We start from the raw sequence: 18,698 nt of genomic DNA, 5'->3' as shown, positions 1-18,698 counted from the left end.
CATGTATATTTAATTCTTTATTTATTTAGGCTTTTTGTGTGTAAGGCTATTAGTTGTATGGCTCATGAGCATAATGTTGTAAAATGTAATCTCATATATGATAATAAAATACATCATGGCTATAGATCACCCAATGATATGAATATGGGCGGTTAGAACTCCACAAGAGGGAAAGGTGAGAAGGTAGAATATTGACATGGATCCTAAGTCTAATAAATGACAAAAGCTTCAGAAAATCACTTTGTGAACAAAACCCATATTCATGAAATGATATTATATCCTAACACAAAAGTTAGGGGAGAGAGTCCCTTATGTGTCGCTTGGCATAGAAATAAAATGCCAAGTACAAGCAACGATATGATCAACATCGGGTGCCACACAAGTTTCAGGTGGGTGACAAAGTCTGGTTGCATTTGCAGAAGGAACGCCTTACCGAAGCCTATCGGAAACTCATACCACTCCGATATGGTCCTTACACCATTACCAAGGTTGTGGGAGACAATGCATTTAAGCTCAGCATTCCCCCATTCCTCAGCCTGCACCCAGTGTTTAATGTGGACCGCCTTCAACCATACTTCCCACCATTGCTGGACACATCAGACATTGCAGAACAGCTCACACCTATAGAGTTAAATCCAAATTGCATGGAACAAGCCACAATTGATCGGATCATGGACACGCAGATCAAGAAGACCCGAAAGCAAAGAATACAGCTATATCGAGTTGTCAAAGCAGGCCAACTCCTTCACCAAGGCAAGTGGCTCACCAGGGACCACGTTCAACAGAAATTTCCTCATCTCATGGAGGAACTCAACGCAATGGGGACCATTACTTCCTAAGGGGGGAGGAATTATCCAGGTGGATATTGTATTGGAAATAATACTGAGAGGGTGGGTGAATCAGTATTTACAATTCAATAACTTTTCATTTCATAATTATATTTATATACGCTACTTCAGTGAAGTGAACTTGCGTGTGCACGCAACTGTTATTAAGGAAACCAGCGTATATCCAGTGAAATTATTATTCAGTTAATTCATCATGTGTTGATCTTTAATCAATGCATAAATACTTTATTAAACAGTAACTATGTGCAGTAATAACAGAATAAACCATCACACATAAGCAACACACATGAACACCAAGATTTAAGGTGGAAACCCAATGTGGGAGAAAAACCACTTATTGTTGTCGTCTCTGTCTTCTTTTTAATATAAAGAAAATCTGTTTACAATCTTGTACTGGTGCAGACTCATACCAGTACGTAGGCACCCACCTGTAGAAGGCTACAACCTTCTCTCGTTCTCCAGCTTCTACTAGAAGGGAGCTACAACCCCCTAGCTCTTGTACTAGCCGATATGTTTACCAGTACATAGGTGCTAGCCTACATAAGGCTACGACCTTCTCTCTTCCTCTAGGGACCATGTTTCATAAATTTTTAGACTAGATACTCCTGGTACAAAATAACACAATATGAAGGCCACGTTTCATCAAATTTTCACACTAGACCCATCAATAACATTGAAGCTCAAACTCAATAATAATAACTACATCAACCAACAATCAGTCAGTCTGAACAGTCAGATCACTGTCACTAGAACACTGTGCTGAACCCAGAAACCTGCATCATCATCCAGAACCAACTACAACCTTAAAAAACCATATGTCAGAATGTATACGCTACTTCAATGAAGCCAACCTGCATGTATACGCTACTTTCTTTAAGCAAACCTATGTATACCTCCAAAATTACTGAATCATAAAAACCTCTAAATCAAAACTATACCAACCATTAACATTCTGAATATCTACTGTCAAATTACGGAGATCTAAGCATACAACAGAAAAGAACACCCTTCTCACTTAATCAATCAATTAATCAGACTCAATCTCCTTCTGCATTCAATTCTACTTTCATATCTAAGAAGGCATCATTGACAGACAGTAGTAAAACAACAACACTGATGAGATAGATCAATCATTTCTGAATAACATGTTTTTCATTTGCATACGCTACTTGGAAGAGTCGAACCAACGTGTATACGTGCCTTCACCAAGGCGAACTAGCGTATAGATTTGCAAATAGTAACTTAAAACTTCACAGCTATTCCAGACTTCAGTCATACCCAGATCATAACATTTATAGGATAAAACATGCATCAATATTCAGATCTAGCCCAGCAATTATCAAATCATACAATGATAAGTCATTTCAGGTCTCATGATTCTGATCCAACATTGTATCAAAAAGTGCACAAGTTATTTCATATCATATCATAACCATAGTCCTTACAACATAAGATATACTTCAGATAGAAGTATAGATGAAAGACCCTTTCACTTGCACACTAGGCCCTTTGATCTCTCCTCCTTATATAGTTTTGGGCCTTTCTCAATACCTCGAACCAAAACAATACTTAAAACCTGTGCTATTCTTGGACGGGATCAAATATCCGTTACTTTACTCAATATTGTGGGATAATACCATGGTATTGACCCTTGGTATTCATTAACCTTAATTTTCCTTAATTTTTCATCTCATACGCGCTTTTCCTCTTGTGAAAGTGCATGCATACATATACGCTCTTTTTGTACAATGAACCCGCTTGTATACACTACTTTGACAAGGTGAACCTGTGTATATAGCTTAAACTAAATTAAAACATCCTTTTTCTTCAACTTCTTGATTCTGATCAGTCATCCTTTGTTCCAACTTCTTGTTCTTCTGTACCATTTCCCTGTTACCTCTGAATTGACCTGTTACATTGTGAGTTACCCTTTATCAAATCTGTACTGACCTGTGAGTGAGTTGCCATCAAGGACAACACATGTACCATAATGCCAACATATTGGTGGCCACATGCCTATTCCACTTGGACCCCCACCATTGTTTCTTTCAGTTTTTCAATTTTGTCCTTATTTGTAGCACGCTTTACTATTTCTAGCAGTTTTTCGGGTCCTAAACTTGTGGAGCCGTTTTGAGGCCCTAAACGATGTTTTTTTGGGAAAACTGGGACCAACATGGGTCAGTGATTGATGTTGGTCTTTCAAAAGTTGTAGTCCTCAGATAGATATTTCTAACGAGGTATTGTGCACGTCAAACAGAGATTGTATGCCAAAGTTACGACCCCGGGAAGTTGATGTACCAATTTACCCAAACGGAGCCCATAGTTTGGTGCTTCATCTCCTACGATTAGATTTTTGGATGTTTAGGGTTTTCCATTATTTCTCAATAATAAATAGGCCTTTGAGCCTCATTGTAACACATTTCAGAGGCATGTAACCGCCACATCTCTTTTCAGAGATAAGCTACCTTCGCCCGAGCTAGTCTTATTTCCATTTTGTTTGTAAACATGTTTCAATATTTGATATTAATGAAATGAAGTGTTATTTCTACTGCATCTTTGTATTTATGGTTATATCTGTAATTTGTTGCATTCTTGTTTAAATCCGGATCATCATGGTATTGCTATCTTAAATATTATCTCACTCATGGAATTACACCACAATCCCTAGAAACCAAGAAGAAAAGAGCACTTAAATTAAAATTTTCTCAATATCAACTTTAAAAACAATATTTTTTAGAAAACAAAAATGATGAGATATTGTTTAGATGTTTGGGAAAACCTAATGTAAAAAGGGTCTTGACTAAATTACATGATGGATCAACAAGAGGACATTTTGGCTAGGATAGTACTACACACAACGTCCTTTCTGTTGATTATTACTAACCTACCTTGTTTGGAGATGCACATGCTTATGCAAGGAAATGCAAAGTGCGTCAAGCATCTATTAGAAGAGAAAAGAAGCATGCTTTTCCATTATATCCAATCATAGTTGAACTTACATTGGAACAATGGGGTTTAGATATATTTGGGGAAATCACTCCCAAATATTCGTTGCTCCATAACCATATATTGAATGCAATGGATCACTTCATCAAATGGATTTAGGCCATTCCTCTAAAATAACTCAATGCAAATCAGGTGATTTTCTTCCTTGATCTAAATATAATTATTGGGTTTGGTATCCAGAGTTCCCTTTTTTGAGAATGCAACTTAATTTTCATCTTTAAATTGACTAAATATGCTTTAGAAAATGGAATCACAATTAAATACACTGCTAATTATTATCCTCGAGGTAATGATTAGGCAGAATTAACCAACAAATTTAACTTACATCCTCAAAAGGAATATTAATGAATGTCAAAACAATTGGCATAAAGCCAATCCCAATACATTATGGATTAATAGAGTAACACCAAAAGTGGCATTACAAAATTCACCATTCTTTCCGATCGATGGTAAGGAATAAATTATTCCTCCTATTATTTTCCTACCTTCTCTTTAATTGGCCCAATCTTATAGATATATTTATTTGATAAAGCACAAAATGATCCTTTAAAAAAATAAAAAGAGAAATAAGAAAAAGCCAAAAGCATGTTTCATGAACATCAACAATTAATTAAATGTTGGTTTGATAAATCCAATCAACAATAGACTTTCAAATTGGTTATTTGGTTTTGAAATGGGACGAGGCCCATTAAATCAAAGGCAAACCTACCAAATTTCAACATTTGTGGCCATGTCCATTTCAAGTTTCTGAAAAAATTGTCCCTTCAACTTTTATTTTGAAAACAATGGAGGGGGAGATTGAAATTATACTTGTGAATGGTCAAATTTTAAAGAAATAATTTTCATAACCATCTACATGGGGGGTTTTAACCTTGAATCCCACAATTTACATATAATTTTATAACACAACAATCACCAATTGAGCTACCCCTTTGTGGGCTTACAAGTTGTAATTGTTAGTCATGTATATTGTAGAAATTTGTTTTGGTTGTTTCATATCTTTTTCGTATTCTTCATTTTCTTAAGAGTTTATCATTTTTATTATTAAATAGTTGTTGTTTGGTTTTGATTTTTTTTATTCTATTTCTAGGATTTTTATTTTATGTATAAATCTTTGAGGATGTTGAAGTTAGTCTAACTTTGGTCATACAATGAAAACTTTATTTGGGTTATAATCATATATGATCCATTCTAACTGAGTTATTTTTATAAATATATTGATTTTATAGATAGTAACCAATAGTCATGGAGAAACTCTTGTGCTTTGAATATGATATAATAAGTTTTGGTTTTTAGGAAAGTATATATCTACCATTCTTGTGAGATTCACCCACTTCACATAAATAAATTGACATTAGCAATGATTGGAAATGAACGAAAATACGTGAGCCAAACTTTTAAGTATAAATAATTTGCTAGGTTATCAAAATAATTCTCATTTCACCCTACTTCCTGCACACCTAGTTTCATATGCAATGATTACATATAAATCATATATAAATAAAAAGGGTGACCAGGAATAATAATTGAAATAAATATAAATTTTAAAGCACTATAAAGTGTGGGAAGTACAAGTAAAGCCATCAAGGTTATGAATGTTCCTTGGCAATGGGGCTATGCTTGTATCAGGGCTATAGATGCTCATAAGAAGTGAAAAAATATAGTGTAATGAGAGTTGAAGAACACACATTCACAAATGTTGCTTATTATAAGAGGAAAGGCCCTATGGTTAAATTCATTACCAGTCTAAAACTAATTGTCTTATAAAAAATGAACCTCGAGAATTCTTCTATGTGAACATGGCCTGTTAAGTTACAAATACCTAAAATTGGTGACTCATCATATTCAAAATATTGAGTAGTAATGAGGTGCCCATAGTATAGGATTCATGTAGATGAGACTTCATCTTTAATTTTTAGATATGAAAGAGAAACCCTATATTAATACTAACTAGTAATGAGGTACCCATAACTATTCGAGAATTCTTGAATATGAGAATTTATCTTTAATTTTTGGATATAAAAGAGAAATCATATGTTAATAGTGACATAGACAATTAGTTATTTTGGTATGTCGATAATTGTTGTGGCTTCTACAACAACTCCCATTATTTTATGAAAGTAATATAAAATATTGGGACCCCTATTATCTTTGCTATTTTATTTGAATTTAGTATGTTATTATCTTCCTTTTTAACCATAGATAGTTTGACAGGAATTTTTGTTACTTATTTTTCTCTATTCAATGTGATATTGTTTCTAAATATTTATTTTTCAAGTCTAAACTTGGTTTAATTTCCGAGGAATGGTTTTCTCAATTATTTCACATATTTTTTCATTATATGGCTAGATATATATCAGTGTATAATATATTGAAAATTCACAAAAAAAACCTTAGTATAACATAAATATATCTAGATCCTAAACATTTAGTGAAACCTTCACTTATATACATATCTAACTTATCTGGATCCGAGAGTGTCTTTTAAAATACATTTTTCAAATATTTTGGACATCTATATTCTAATCATCTAAACCCTAGATTATGCTTTACAAGATATTTATCATAACATCCAAATATCAAATATTCGATCTCGCTTTGCAAATGGAATGTTTGATATATAACAACAAGGAGCCACTGCCGTGGCAGTAGTCCCTGCTGAGGTCTGCAAGGACAACACCAATGGATTGTATACTGTCTTATTTGAAATGGCATTTGAAATAGAACTGAAATAGTTCACCTAGAGCTGTCAAATCGACGGTGATGTGCGGAATTTGATATGCAATTGGGTTTTATTCGAAACCTATGGATTTTGTTTTAGTTAGACCTACTGATTAGCTGAAACAGAGCTTATGAAGGGTGCAATTTTTCCTTTTCCTTTTGCTTTTGCGGTCACAGATTGTATTTCCATTAACTTATTTACATGGTGTTATCTAATTAATATGAAAGTTTACAAATATAAGCGTAGGGTTGCTTATTGAAAAGACAGAAACATAGGTAAAATAATACCAAATACAATACAAACCTCTGCGGTGCTGAGCCATCCTTTCATGGCTCCACGTTTGAGCTTCATTTGAGCTTCTTCTGACATGGGAGCATCATTCGAACTGATTTTTCCTACCAGATAATTAACTACCTATTACTTTGGGATCACCCTTTTCACTGGTTGATATCTCTATTCTATTCCGAACAATCTGCAACATGATGTGCTCCATTGAGACAATGATGTATATATATATATATATATATATATATATATATATATATATATATAGGTTCCTCTGGTACTCTGAGGTATCTTCTATTGGATAAGCTTTAGTATTCGAACAACATGCAGCATGACACGTATTATATAACGCGTCCATTTCATATATGGGTACTCATTTATCCACCATGTTTCACTTTGAAAGAAATATTCATGTTCGAAGGGTACAATCACATAAAACTATTTAATTAGAAATTATTGAATAATTTATAAGAGTGTATTTTTTTAAAAACAAAATATTAAAATAAATTTTTAAATGTGTACTTTATTAATGTCAGTGGAACTTTCCAATTTTACATCAAAATTCCATAAATAGATATTTATGGTTAAGTCTGTTTAATATTTGAAGTTCTATTTGAACAACTAAGAAATGATTTGCTTGATTAATCTATATGTTTAAATGATAGCTTTGCAAATTTTAAAAATAATTTAGAATTTAATGAAAAATAAGGCCATCAATTGTTTGACAATTCGTTTAATTTTAAAGATACATAAAATCTTTTAAACTGAAATCAACATTAAAAAGTAAAATAATCTATCAATTTCAAACTCAAAATGTAGTATGTTTAATCTAGATGTAAAATGCATACCTCAAAGGACTAAAGTATTTAGGTGCTCATTTATTCATATAGAGGTATCAATGTTCATGTGTGTTTTGTGTATAAGTAGGTATGTATATTTCATTTTTTTGGTGAACAACTTCTATGCAAGATCAAACTCTACCAAACAAATTATGTTAATATATATACACATAAAATTATTTATATTTTTTTATTAATTTTTTATTATTATTATGTAAACTTATCTAATAATGATGTTAACAATAACGGCGGAGCCATAAATAAATAACGGACGCAGTCCATTGGTTAGGAAAGCTCTCTCATCATACCTAGTTATCAGTAGATGTATTTGTAAAAATATTAATTAATTTCACATGATATACAACCCTGTAAAAATATTAATTAATTTCACATGATATACAATGCTGGTTATGAATCTCATTCATGTAAATTGTAAAAGATGTATTTGTAAAAATAGTTGGGCTGTGGTGAGTTACTAACCTGGTTCGACCCACAAGGGCTTCTCACTAGGGCGTTAGGCTGCATGGATCTGCCAGATATTGTGGTTGCAAGGGACAGAGGCATGAGACACAGGCCTTTGCTTTGCAGAAACTGCATTGCTGACCCCATGTTTTCATCCATCAGTTTTGCTACCTCTCCTTCTGTTATGGACAATCCCTCCTCATCTCTGCAAATATTCTCAGTACCCTTCTTGATTTTGCTAAGTTGCATGCTGCTTGAAGCCTGACATTTCATCAAATTTCTGTTAACCTTTATTTTTCAATTTCTAATGTTGGTAATCACATCAAATGATATTATTGAAGAAACTACTTCAGAATAACAAATAACATGATTATTACATCTGCAGAGATATCTGCTATAGCCTGACCAGCTGCTCCTGTGCCACCAAGTCTACTCATGCTTAGGACCTGTCAATGGAGACTGCTCTCAGTATTTGGAGAATAGTAGCTAGTCTAGCCCTATGCCTGTAAGCTTAAAATTCGTAAAGAAACTTTACCTTCACTTGCAACTGCAGAAACTTTACGTACTCAATTATTTCATCCAGCATAGCTGCCTTGTCGGTCTGCATAAAAACATGTCCAATGTCCATTCCATTCAACATGCTAAAATAAAATTTTATCGCAAAATTTTTAATACTATTTGAGAATAAGGAGAGTACGCAAAAACTTTCTTCCCTACATGCTGCATTGATGCTTCACAATTAGCCTAACTACTCGTTCGTACTCTTAGAAAATACAAAGAAGAAACACATCAGCAGCCTAACTAATGACCTTTTGTTCGACACTGTTAGCAGTTTCACGGACCGTACGCAGTGGGACATCAGTTCCCCATCTGTTTATCAAGATTAATAATTTTCTTCTGTCCTTGGTTTGTTTGTGTATCTCATTCAACTTTGTTTAAAAATTGAAAAGACTTACTTTTACCTCCACAAAGAAATAAAAATCTTATCTTTATTTGCAAAGAATCGAAGGGTTTTACATGAAAATTTTTTGTTCTTTATTTTCTCCTCCTTGGAAATATCAAAAGTTTTTGTTAATTAATGTTTTTACTCTGAAGAAAAATCTAGAGGTTTTATGTAAAGTTTTATGTTTGCATCCAAAAATCAAAAGTTTTTCTTTTGGCTTTTTAAATACGGCTACAAATTTCTTTTGGTTTTCTAAATAGGGCTACAAATATTCATATTTTATTGAATATGAAAATGCTAAATATTCATATTATCTGGAAAATAAAAAAAAATATGATTTTTTTATTGCAATCCCAAATATTCATATTAGCTAAAAATTTTAGCCCAGTTTTTTTAAGTTATATTACATTTGTATTTTGGTATTTATGGTGAGGGCAGCAACAACAATTTAACTGGTAAAGTCTATCAAAGTGTATGTAGTCTACTACTAGACTCCAGGTACTTGTAACTTCAACTTTGCACTATTGTTAATAGTCCCCTTATCATCTCTATGATAAAATCATTATCTTTAGGACGACACAACACAATCCCTATGGATATAGTAGGTACCTTTAAGACAAGACAACACAATCCCTATGGATATAGTAGGTGTAACTTGGATTGGATTGCTTTAATGATAGTTTTTATATTTTCCCTTTTTCCTTTCACTAGTAGTAGGGGGAATAAGTGGCCTATAATGGTAATGCAATGCTTAAGAATCAATTATTGTGTTCCTTCCGGATCATGCATATCCTCTTATCATCCACTAATATTAAATATTACTTCCAAACTGAAACACTCTCCACGAAATTATTTCTCGTTTATCCCTTTTCTTAACCATTTACCATTAACCCACTCAAGTTGTCAATGACCTCCCAGTCCAAAGCGATATAACTAAACAGATCTGATAGGTTTAGAAAAGAACTATGATTGGCTGTATTTATTACGATTTGGTGCACAATATCATGTGGTATTTATGTTCTTCAAACAATTTCAAAGTGGATTACGTTTAAGTTTATCTGATATAGTAATATGCATATCTCTGAAACTATCTGAAAGAGGTACTGTAAAGGTTGCCATTAGGCGTATCCAATATATGAATCACCATTTTTCAGGAAGTTATGAAAAAAGAGGAACTTGGAGTACCGACAATGAGATTTGATTTTTCATTTTTACACAAAGGAAAAGGAACTGCCAAACAAGAAACATACATTACAACTAATCAATCATTATATTAGAGATTATATGTTATTGTGGATCACTTCTATCAAGCAAGAAAATCACCTTACTACAGTTGGGAACCAGCTCCTGTAACGCCTTCATTCTTTCTGCAATTCTTTCTCTTCGTTGCTGTAAACATGTCCAAACCACTCTGGTAAGTTTCTCTTCATTTAGCTTAATTAGCTAAAGTCTAGTGATAGAAGTATTATGTAAACAATGAAATTCAAAATGTGATAGAAGTATTATGTAAACCAGATAATAATATCAAATATAGATACAACAAATAAACATTAAAGCCTTCTAATATTGTACAAGCTAATGGTTACTTGTTTCAAACTCCAAATACAAATAATTTCAGGAAGGAAATTGTGACAACACAATTTTCTTCACTCATTCAACTCAGTTTCTTCACTTGCAAAAAACCTCCCAAAAATTCGTCAAGTTTAGCATCTAGATTCCAAAAGTGTTCCCTTCAGTTTGCATTTCCGCTTCCTTTTATAAAAATTGGAATTTGTTTTGCTTCGTCAAATCCTCCATTTTCAATCTGCCCTCCAAACCATAAGCTATTGTTAATCCAAAAATGTATCATTAAATCTAGAATAATTAAATTTAAAACAAAAATAAAATCTAAAATAATAAACCATAAAATTAAACTAAAACATAATTATACTAAAATTAAAACTAAAATAAACTTAAAAAAATAATTATTAAGATTAAACTAAACTAAATAATACTAAGTCAAATAGAAATCTAAAACTAATCTGAAGTAGTTTTATGGGAAACTATAACTAAATTAACATACGTGACTAATAATTTGGCAATATCACAACTAAAAAAGAGTTGGGCAATATCACACACAGATGAAACGCCATGTTTAAAAATCAATAAACAAGAAATACTCTGGGAGATTCTGGGCATGATCACTATGTTTAGCATATATGGAATTGGGCAATAACTTACTCTTTCGGCAATACTATGAGGATCTGTCGCGTGACCACGCCTGGCCCTTACTCGAGGGCGTGCGGGTGCGTGTGCAGGTGCTGCCACAATTCCTGGTGGAGGTGAAGACTGAGCTTGCGGTTGAGAGAGCGCTAATTCATAACTGCTCTGTTGCCCTGCCTGTCCATTATTTGATCCAACAGCTATTCCACCACCGGCGAAATTTGTAAAGGGCGCCTACCCAATTAAACAATTACAGTTTTCAACATACAAAATTTACAGAATGCATAATTTACAAGATTACAGGGGAAATTTCATTACCGTATTGGCTGGCCTGGTGAGAACTGCTTCTGCATCCCTCAATCTCTTCCCCAAAAGCCGAGCTGTATCCACCTTTGTTTGACCTAGGCTGAGAGGAACAGGGTTGAGGCCGACGTAAGGTGGCCGCCATGATTGCGTAGGGGATGGTACAGTAACCGTATCCGCAGCAGCAACAGCAGTAGAGCCTGAAGCAGGGGACCTAAGTACAGTCAAAAGTGCAGGGCTACCAATGCCTGCTAACAACGGTGAAGAGCTTGCATTTTCCCGTGCTGTACCCAGCGGTGTGAGACATCTTACTATCTGCAACTTGCTATCAAAGTCTCTCAGCACAAATTGAAAATGAAATGTCATATCTGCAACTAAAAATTGAATGCGTAGCTCCAAATGTATATTTATCTCTGAATGTAAACCTATGGCGAGTTTAAGATGGATGAGCATGTGTGGTAGATGTAAGCATGCTGTGTGGCAGGTGTAAGAAGCAGACGAATTACTATAAATGTTCAAAGTATTTTTCGAAACTGTTTATATAGAAATGAGCCATCTAAACTTTGCTTAAAATTCACAAAGTGAAATGAGCCATCCAAACTTAAGACCTCCAATATAAAACTTTAGATAAAAAGCAAAAAATATCAAAGCTCTAAAATAAAACTTTGGATAAAAACTAGCACGAAGCACAATGTATGTTCATCTCTGAAAACTTTGGATAACAAAAACTTTTCATTTGTGAAAACTTTGGATATCTTATATTTACCCCGAACATAATGTCTTGAAATCTGCGAAGCGCGCAATAAGACCCCCAACTTTATTGTCCAATCAAAAATTACATAATAAATTTTATATTATTTTGTAATATGAAAACTTTGGTTAAAGTTGTGATGTATAGCAATATTTTTTGGTCAAACAAGATATTAATAGGCAGTCGACGCACGATCGATTGCTAAGAGTCCCAGGCAAGGCAGGGACTAATAACACAAATTTAGGAGTTGGGTTTGGTTGTAATTTAATGGAAATTTCGTTCTGATTTAGGTTTTCGATTACCATTATTTTATAGAATTATTTCCCCCAAATTTTTGATTCCATAACAAAAATTTCACTCTTGCAGATAATTTACATTAGATATCATAAATCCATAATAGTGTGTTAACTCGAAATATTACATAAATTAAGATAAATCCTCTTACATGCCAATATCATGTGGTAATATTACATGTCATCCATATATAAAATTTGGTTATACACTTAATTTAATGTGTAATTGTATGTGGATGCTAGATATTCCAACCTATGGGCATCTAGATTTTCTCCTTATGCAAGTCAATAAAGTTATATTCAGATATTGGATACTTGCTCCCTACATATTATAACTATCATTCATTGTAGTTGAGGTTTGTCATTTGACGTGCCATCTAACATTGTATGTCAATTTGATTTCGATTAATCTATCTTTTCGTTAGATCTCACTCATAAGGATAGTGAATATCCAAGAATCACTGTGATCAATCTTTAAAACATTACTTATTTTGGATTTCGATAACATGGATTTTAATACGTTAAATTATTGGCTTTTCACACCAAATTTTCATTTATAACATTAAATTGTCACATTTATTTACAATTTTCAACCAAAATGAATTAAACTCATATAATTGGAAATTAATGGTGCTCATGAAATAATACAAGGTTCATTCATCTACTACACTTAGTTTTTATGTGAAACTCTTGTTTTTCTTGCTTATATCTTTGAAAGAAAAGAAATAATCTTGTGTGTGCGCATTTGAAGTTTTTTTTATATAAAATCAATATAAAAATCTAGTTACAAGATAAAGTAAATTTTGATTAGATGTAATCATCACTATATGTATGGATTAATTAAATTAGTTCTTCTTTTTTAGTTTATTCAAAATCTCTATGATTTTTATTTCCAACCATGGTTTTATGCATATAAAATGACTAATAAGTCTAAACAAAAGTATGCTAAATTTGGGGATATAGAGAAAAAGGAGTTTGATGAAGACAATAATCCTAACACTACCTTCTTCTTTGACACAAGCCATAATACAGGATACAAAGAATGCTTGGATTAAGGTCAATTTTACGAAGTTTTCATATGCCAAGATTTTCCATAAGGTGGTGACGTGGATAGGGAAGCATATACGATTATAAAAAAGTTCAACCTTCACCATATAGCTACTAGGTCGATAATTACTCCCTATTATGACATGGTCCGATGGTTTTTTGCGCTTGTTGACCTCATAACATCTATAGTGATAAGTCAATTTTGTCAACTTGTAGCATCATTAAGCGTAGAGGATATATCGACTATGTACAAATTAAGGCCACCTAAATTTAGTTTTAACAAACAATTTTTATAAGCCTTCGAAGCACAAGAATTTGATATGGTTGAATTAGTGAAAGAATAGAGATGTGATTGAAACATTCAAGGTGAAGTATAATAAACTGTATCCAATATAATATTTTAGATAACTAGTTGACGGTGTTGGACACTGCCAACATACAGGGGATCTCCCCAATATAAGGTCCCAACTAGACATCACATCATTTGGTGTAGGAGTCCCATCCAGAATACGGCCCGATTGTTGTTTACTTATAGATATGCCTTGGATTTAGCTGACAGCACAAGAGAGAAGTGCAATTGTCCCTTTGAATGAGCAAGCTAGTATGCCTTATGAATGTTCAATTATTGATGTATCAAGGTTCTTCTATTGTGGAGGGAAAATTAAGTGAGCCTCTAAGAGATAAGTAGTAGTACTACCCTAATAGAGACACACACAAATAAGTAAGACTCATCCTACATCAAGTGAAATAGTTCACAAGGATGCAACAATCATTATAGCATAACAACACATTTCCAACAAGGAGCACCAGAGTAAATGAAATAGTTCAACTAATCCAGTACTAATGGAAGCAAACATGAACCATAAACATTCAAAGAATAGTCTTAGAAACATTAACAATCCATGTGTGAAAATGATTCAAGTTGACTCAAATCCCGGATTTAACCAAGATCTTTTGCTTTCGTGATATGATTAGAATTGCATTTAAAAGAGCATAAAGGAACATATATTCATGTTGTAAAGAAGAAGGAACATGACAAGAATCAACAACATAAAACACAAGACGTTGATAACGAAGTTCGTCCAGGAGGGACTACGTCTCCGAGCCCCGGTGTCAAGATGGTGTAGGGCACTGCATTAAGTGTTGGAAAGAGTGATGATGTACATGTATATGTTTCCTATATCACGCAAGGAATATGCCCTCACGCAGGAGTGGCTCCAATAGATGTTCTGTTGCAGGAACTTTCATTCACAAAAGGAATCCTATCAACATGACATAATTTCATGTATGATAATAATGAGCATCCCGCCAACATGGCATCAGAGGGATCTCAATCCAAACATACATGGCAACAACATGAGTATCCCGTCAACATGGCGACAAAGGGAGCTCAATCAAAACATGTAAATAAGTACATCTCACATAAAGAACAAAACAAGATCCCACATCAAGCATCAAACAGGGATCTATACAACACAATGCATCTCAAGCAAAGAGACGAAGAAGGACATGATCACACTGCATATACCTCAAATCAAGGATTTTATCTGAAGAAGAGGATGATAAACGGCTGGATCTGGTTGTACCATCAATCTCGCAGTGTTGAATCTCATGGAATGATTGCTCACACATTGAATGCTGACACCTGCACTCCACTTTGAAAAGTGGTCGAAAAATGGAATGATCAAATGGAAAATCTGATTGCACCATCATATTTATTGACTGTCAAATTTCTGAATTCTAACAAAGTGAAAATCTGGGGCTACAGGAATCTATTAGATTCCCCCTAAATTCCTCAAAGATTCCCTCCTCCGGGTCATCTGAAGATCTTCTGCTCAGATCAAAATTCTGTCTGCGCCATCAGGTTCGTGTCGCTGAGAGGTGTAGGATCGACATAAAGTTTGTCTAATTTGGACACTGGAAAAATTTCGCCCTCCTAAAAATTTGGCTCAATCATGGTTCCACCTGCCTCTTTTCCTCACTCATGGTTCCACTTGCAAAATTAATTAAATAATATGTGTCTCGGTTTCCGAGCTCTCCTTGGCCTTCGTGCATTGAGAAAATGAGGGTTTATATGTCATTTCGTTGGTGGAGTATTCAAAGCAAGGGCTGTTAGCCCGTTGGTGAAAACACCAAATTTGTCGCGGGCAGGTTGGGAGTTCCAACCCCACCGACCCCCCTACTTGGCACATTAACAACAAATAACTATTTATTTTTTAATTAGGGCGTGGTTATTAAATTTAAAAATGGTTAATTGTTTTGGTAACCGTTTGTTGTATCAAATGGCGGAGTTTTGTTTTAAGTGTGGTTGGTGTGACACATGAGTGGGGCGGCAATGATTGTGGGGCCACCGCGTGGGCATGGTCGGCGAACCCGCCGGCCATGGGTTCAACTCCCACTGGTCTCTTCGTTGGTTACAACATATATCGCATATTTGATGGGGGCGTGGGCTGGGTCCACTAGAGGTGGCCTGCCCACCCTATATATGGTTTGATATATATACAATGTTTGTTTGGGCCGGTGGGGGTCACGGCCCGTTGGCCTTTTAATTAAAATTTTGGCGTTTAATATATGTTGGTTGTTAGGGGGTGGCGGGGTTAGTGGCCCGCCACCCCATAAAATATATTTTTTTGTTTTTATTTAACAACAACCACATTTTCCGATTTTGTCTAACATAGGGGATATTAGACAAATTAAGTATCCAACAAATTCACCCACTCTTCAGGAGCTAGATTCCCTGTCCGAGACTCGATCAATTTGTAGGACACTTAAACCTGGCCCACAGCCCAACTTTGACCAAAACTTTGACTGGCTCGTTCTCCCTCATACGAGCTCAGATTTGAGTGTCGTTCACACTGTTGGAATCAGGACGACGAGCACTTCAATCTGGTGCTAGTTTAGGAACAATCTAACCACTTTGAATTTTTCCCCTTTCTGAGTCCTCTGGGACTTCTGCCTGTGTCTGGAGCCACCTGGATAAATCCTCCCCATTGAGGAGCTTTTGGTCCTCCAAAAGCATGAAAAATAATTTGCAACTTCCTTGTACCTTGTCTGCACTTACAAATGTTTGATAAATCACCCTTCCTTCTCCTTCACCTTTGTTCTTCGGAGCCATAGGCGATGAGCAGACACCTGCAACCCCTGCAAACCTATAGTACAATTATGCACATAACATGCTTGACTTACAAGACCAACTAATGACCCAAGCACCCCATACTTGCCACAAGTTTATAACACATACTCGGTGGTCAAATTTACATCAAAATGGAAACAATACCCCAGCTATGAAAACAAGGCCAACATATCATTGTTGCTTCAACAAGTGATGGAAAGCACATCATCACTGCAACACATGATTTACAAAAGTAATACCAAAAACTATTTTTGTTTTGACAAGTGATGGAAACACAACATCACTTTCAGAGTGTAAAATGCAACACAAAATAAGACCATACATCATTTTTGCCTAACAAGTGATGGCAAACACATCATCACTTTTACATTTAAAATGAAACACATGATTGGAAAAAAATAAGACCATGAAATTCTATCACGCCAAGAAGAACCATTTCTCACTTATCAATGTGAATGGGTCATTTCCTTGTGGCCCATTCGTTGGTCGAACAACCGTTTCATCTAGTTCATGCACCGACACTTTGTCTTTAAGGCATTGCTTTAGATGGAGCCTCCAATAAGTGGCTCTTTGATGGCAATACATCTTCTTCCTCCAGATCTGCTTAACATGTTTCTTTACCTGTTGTTGAGAGGGTATTTCACACCTCCTCCTTTTGTGTTACTATTCTTTTCCAACACTTAAAAAATGTATGGTTATGTAATCCACAAAAGGTACATGTTTTTCGATGTCGTTTTATGTTCATCATTAACAACATGATTATAATTGAAATGAACATTCAAATATCGAGACTGGTTATACCTTTCATTTCTACCTCTGGTGTCATTATGGCGATGAGAGCTTTCCTCAGCTCTTTCCCTGCAATGGGCACTGCCATGGGATGATGGTGATGTGTTCTCATCATTCTCTTTCCTCGACGATGTCTCAAAAGAATCTGACACCTTCAAGCATTCTCCTTCGATGCATCCCAAGCCTGCAAATCAAGGTCTCTGCACAACCTCCAATGGTTGAGTTATGCCTTGGTTATTAACACCAAGTTCTTTTTCCTCCTTGTACCTCATCCTGGTAAGGAGCCTCATGTTTGTCCCTGTAATTGGGACCTCCACATTTCCAATAAAAATCATACTATGTGAAGATGAAACTGAAGGGAAATCATCATCTTTTACCTCCACTATCGAGTTGGAAGGAAATGATGAGGGCTTCTCATCATTTGTTTTTGGTGGTTCGCTTACTATTGTGGCGCATTCCCTAACTTCCTTTCCGACATACCCAAGTCTTTCCTGATGGGGTAATTCCTCTAATTTGATGGGGTTGACAATGCCTTGGCAATTAATTCCCAAGCCTTTTCCTTCATACCTCACTTTCTTCAACAGTTTGGAGCCAATTCTTGTGGTATGATTTTCAAAAACAGCGAAATCATCATTAGGAAACATACATGAAGATGGAGAACTACTTTTTACCTCACATGGGTCACGCTACAGCTTTTCCAAGGCCTCGTCCTTAACTTGCAGTTGTCGTAGCAAACTCTGTTTCTCCTCTTTCTCTTCATGTAGAAGCATATTCAATTCAACATTTTTTTCTTGAAGACTTTGGCTGTTGTGCTTCAGTTCTTCCAGGGTCTCTTCCGTGGCTCGCAACTAAAGTTTCACTTGTTGCTTTTCCTCTGTCTCTTTTTGTAGAGCTTCATACATTATTTCCACCTTTTGGGAAATTTTGAGCATGGTCTCGTACATCGCTTTGTCATCCTCCATCGCTGCACGTTCCATTGTTCATGCTTGCAATTCACATCCACGCAAAGACCACTCTAATACCAAAACTTGATCCAAGTTGACTCAATTCCCGGATTTAACCAAGATCTTTTGAT

The 18,698-nt window shown here is 34.9% G+C and overlaps 1 protein-coding gene across 1 annotated transcript; it reads right to left on the bottom strand.

Moving 5' to 3' along the window:
* Window positions 1-8,074: 8,074 nt before the first annotated feature.
* On the bottom strand, window positions 8,075-11,976 carry LOC149153220 (uncharacterized). Its single transcript, XM_089443737.1, has 6 exons — window positions 11,626-11,976; window positions 11,326-11,541; window positions 10,429-10,494; window positions 8,698-8,763; window positions 8,540-8,608; window positions 8,075-8,423 (listed from the first exon to the last, which is right to left on the bottom strand). Exons 1-6 carry the CDS (start codon window positions 11,974-11,976, stop codon window positions 8,118-8,120), a joined length of 1,074 nt encoding a protein of 357 aa, XP_089299863.1. The 3' UTR covers window positions 8,075-8,117.
* Window positions 11,977-18,698: the final 6,722 nt, after the last annotated feature.

Source organism: Pinus tabuliformis, chromosome 9 (assembly GCF_031772625.1).
Source record: "Pinus tabuliformis cultivar Carrire ecotype Pingquan chromosome 9, CPIR1, whole genome shotgun sequence".
Classification (NCBI taxonomy): domain Eukaryota; kingdom Viridiplantae; phylum Streptophyta; class Pinopsida; order Pinales; family Pinaceae; genus Pinus; species Pinus tabuliformis.
The sequence above is the reverse complement of the archived record's forward strand: the minus strand, read 5'-3'. Positions and strand labels throughout refer to the sequence as shown.

Excerpts from the sequence above, each read along its gene's own strand:
- LOC149153220 (XM_089443737.1), bottom strand. The coding sequence starts at position 11,976 with ATGACATTTCATTTTCAATTTGTGCTGAGAGACTTTGATAGCAAGTTG. Across the intron at positions 8,764-10,428 it reads TGGTTCCCAACTGTAGTAAG|ACCGACAAGGCAGCTATGCT; the intron begins GTGATTTTCTTG and ends GTTTTTATGCAG. Across the intron at positions 8,609-8,697 it reads TTCTGCAGTTGCAAGTGAAG|GTCCTAAGCATGAGTAGACT; the intron begins GTAAAGTTTCTT and ends CTCCATTGACAG.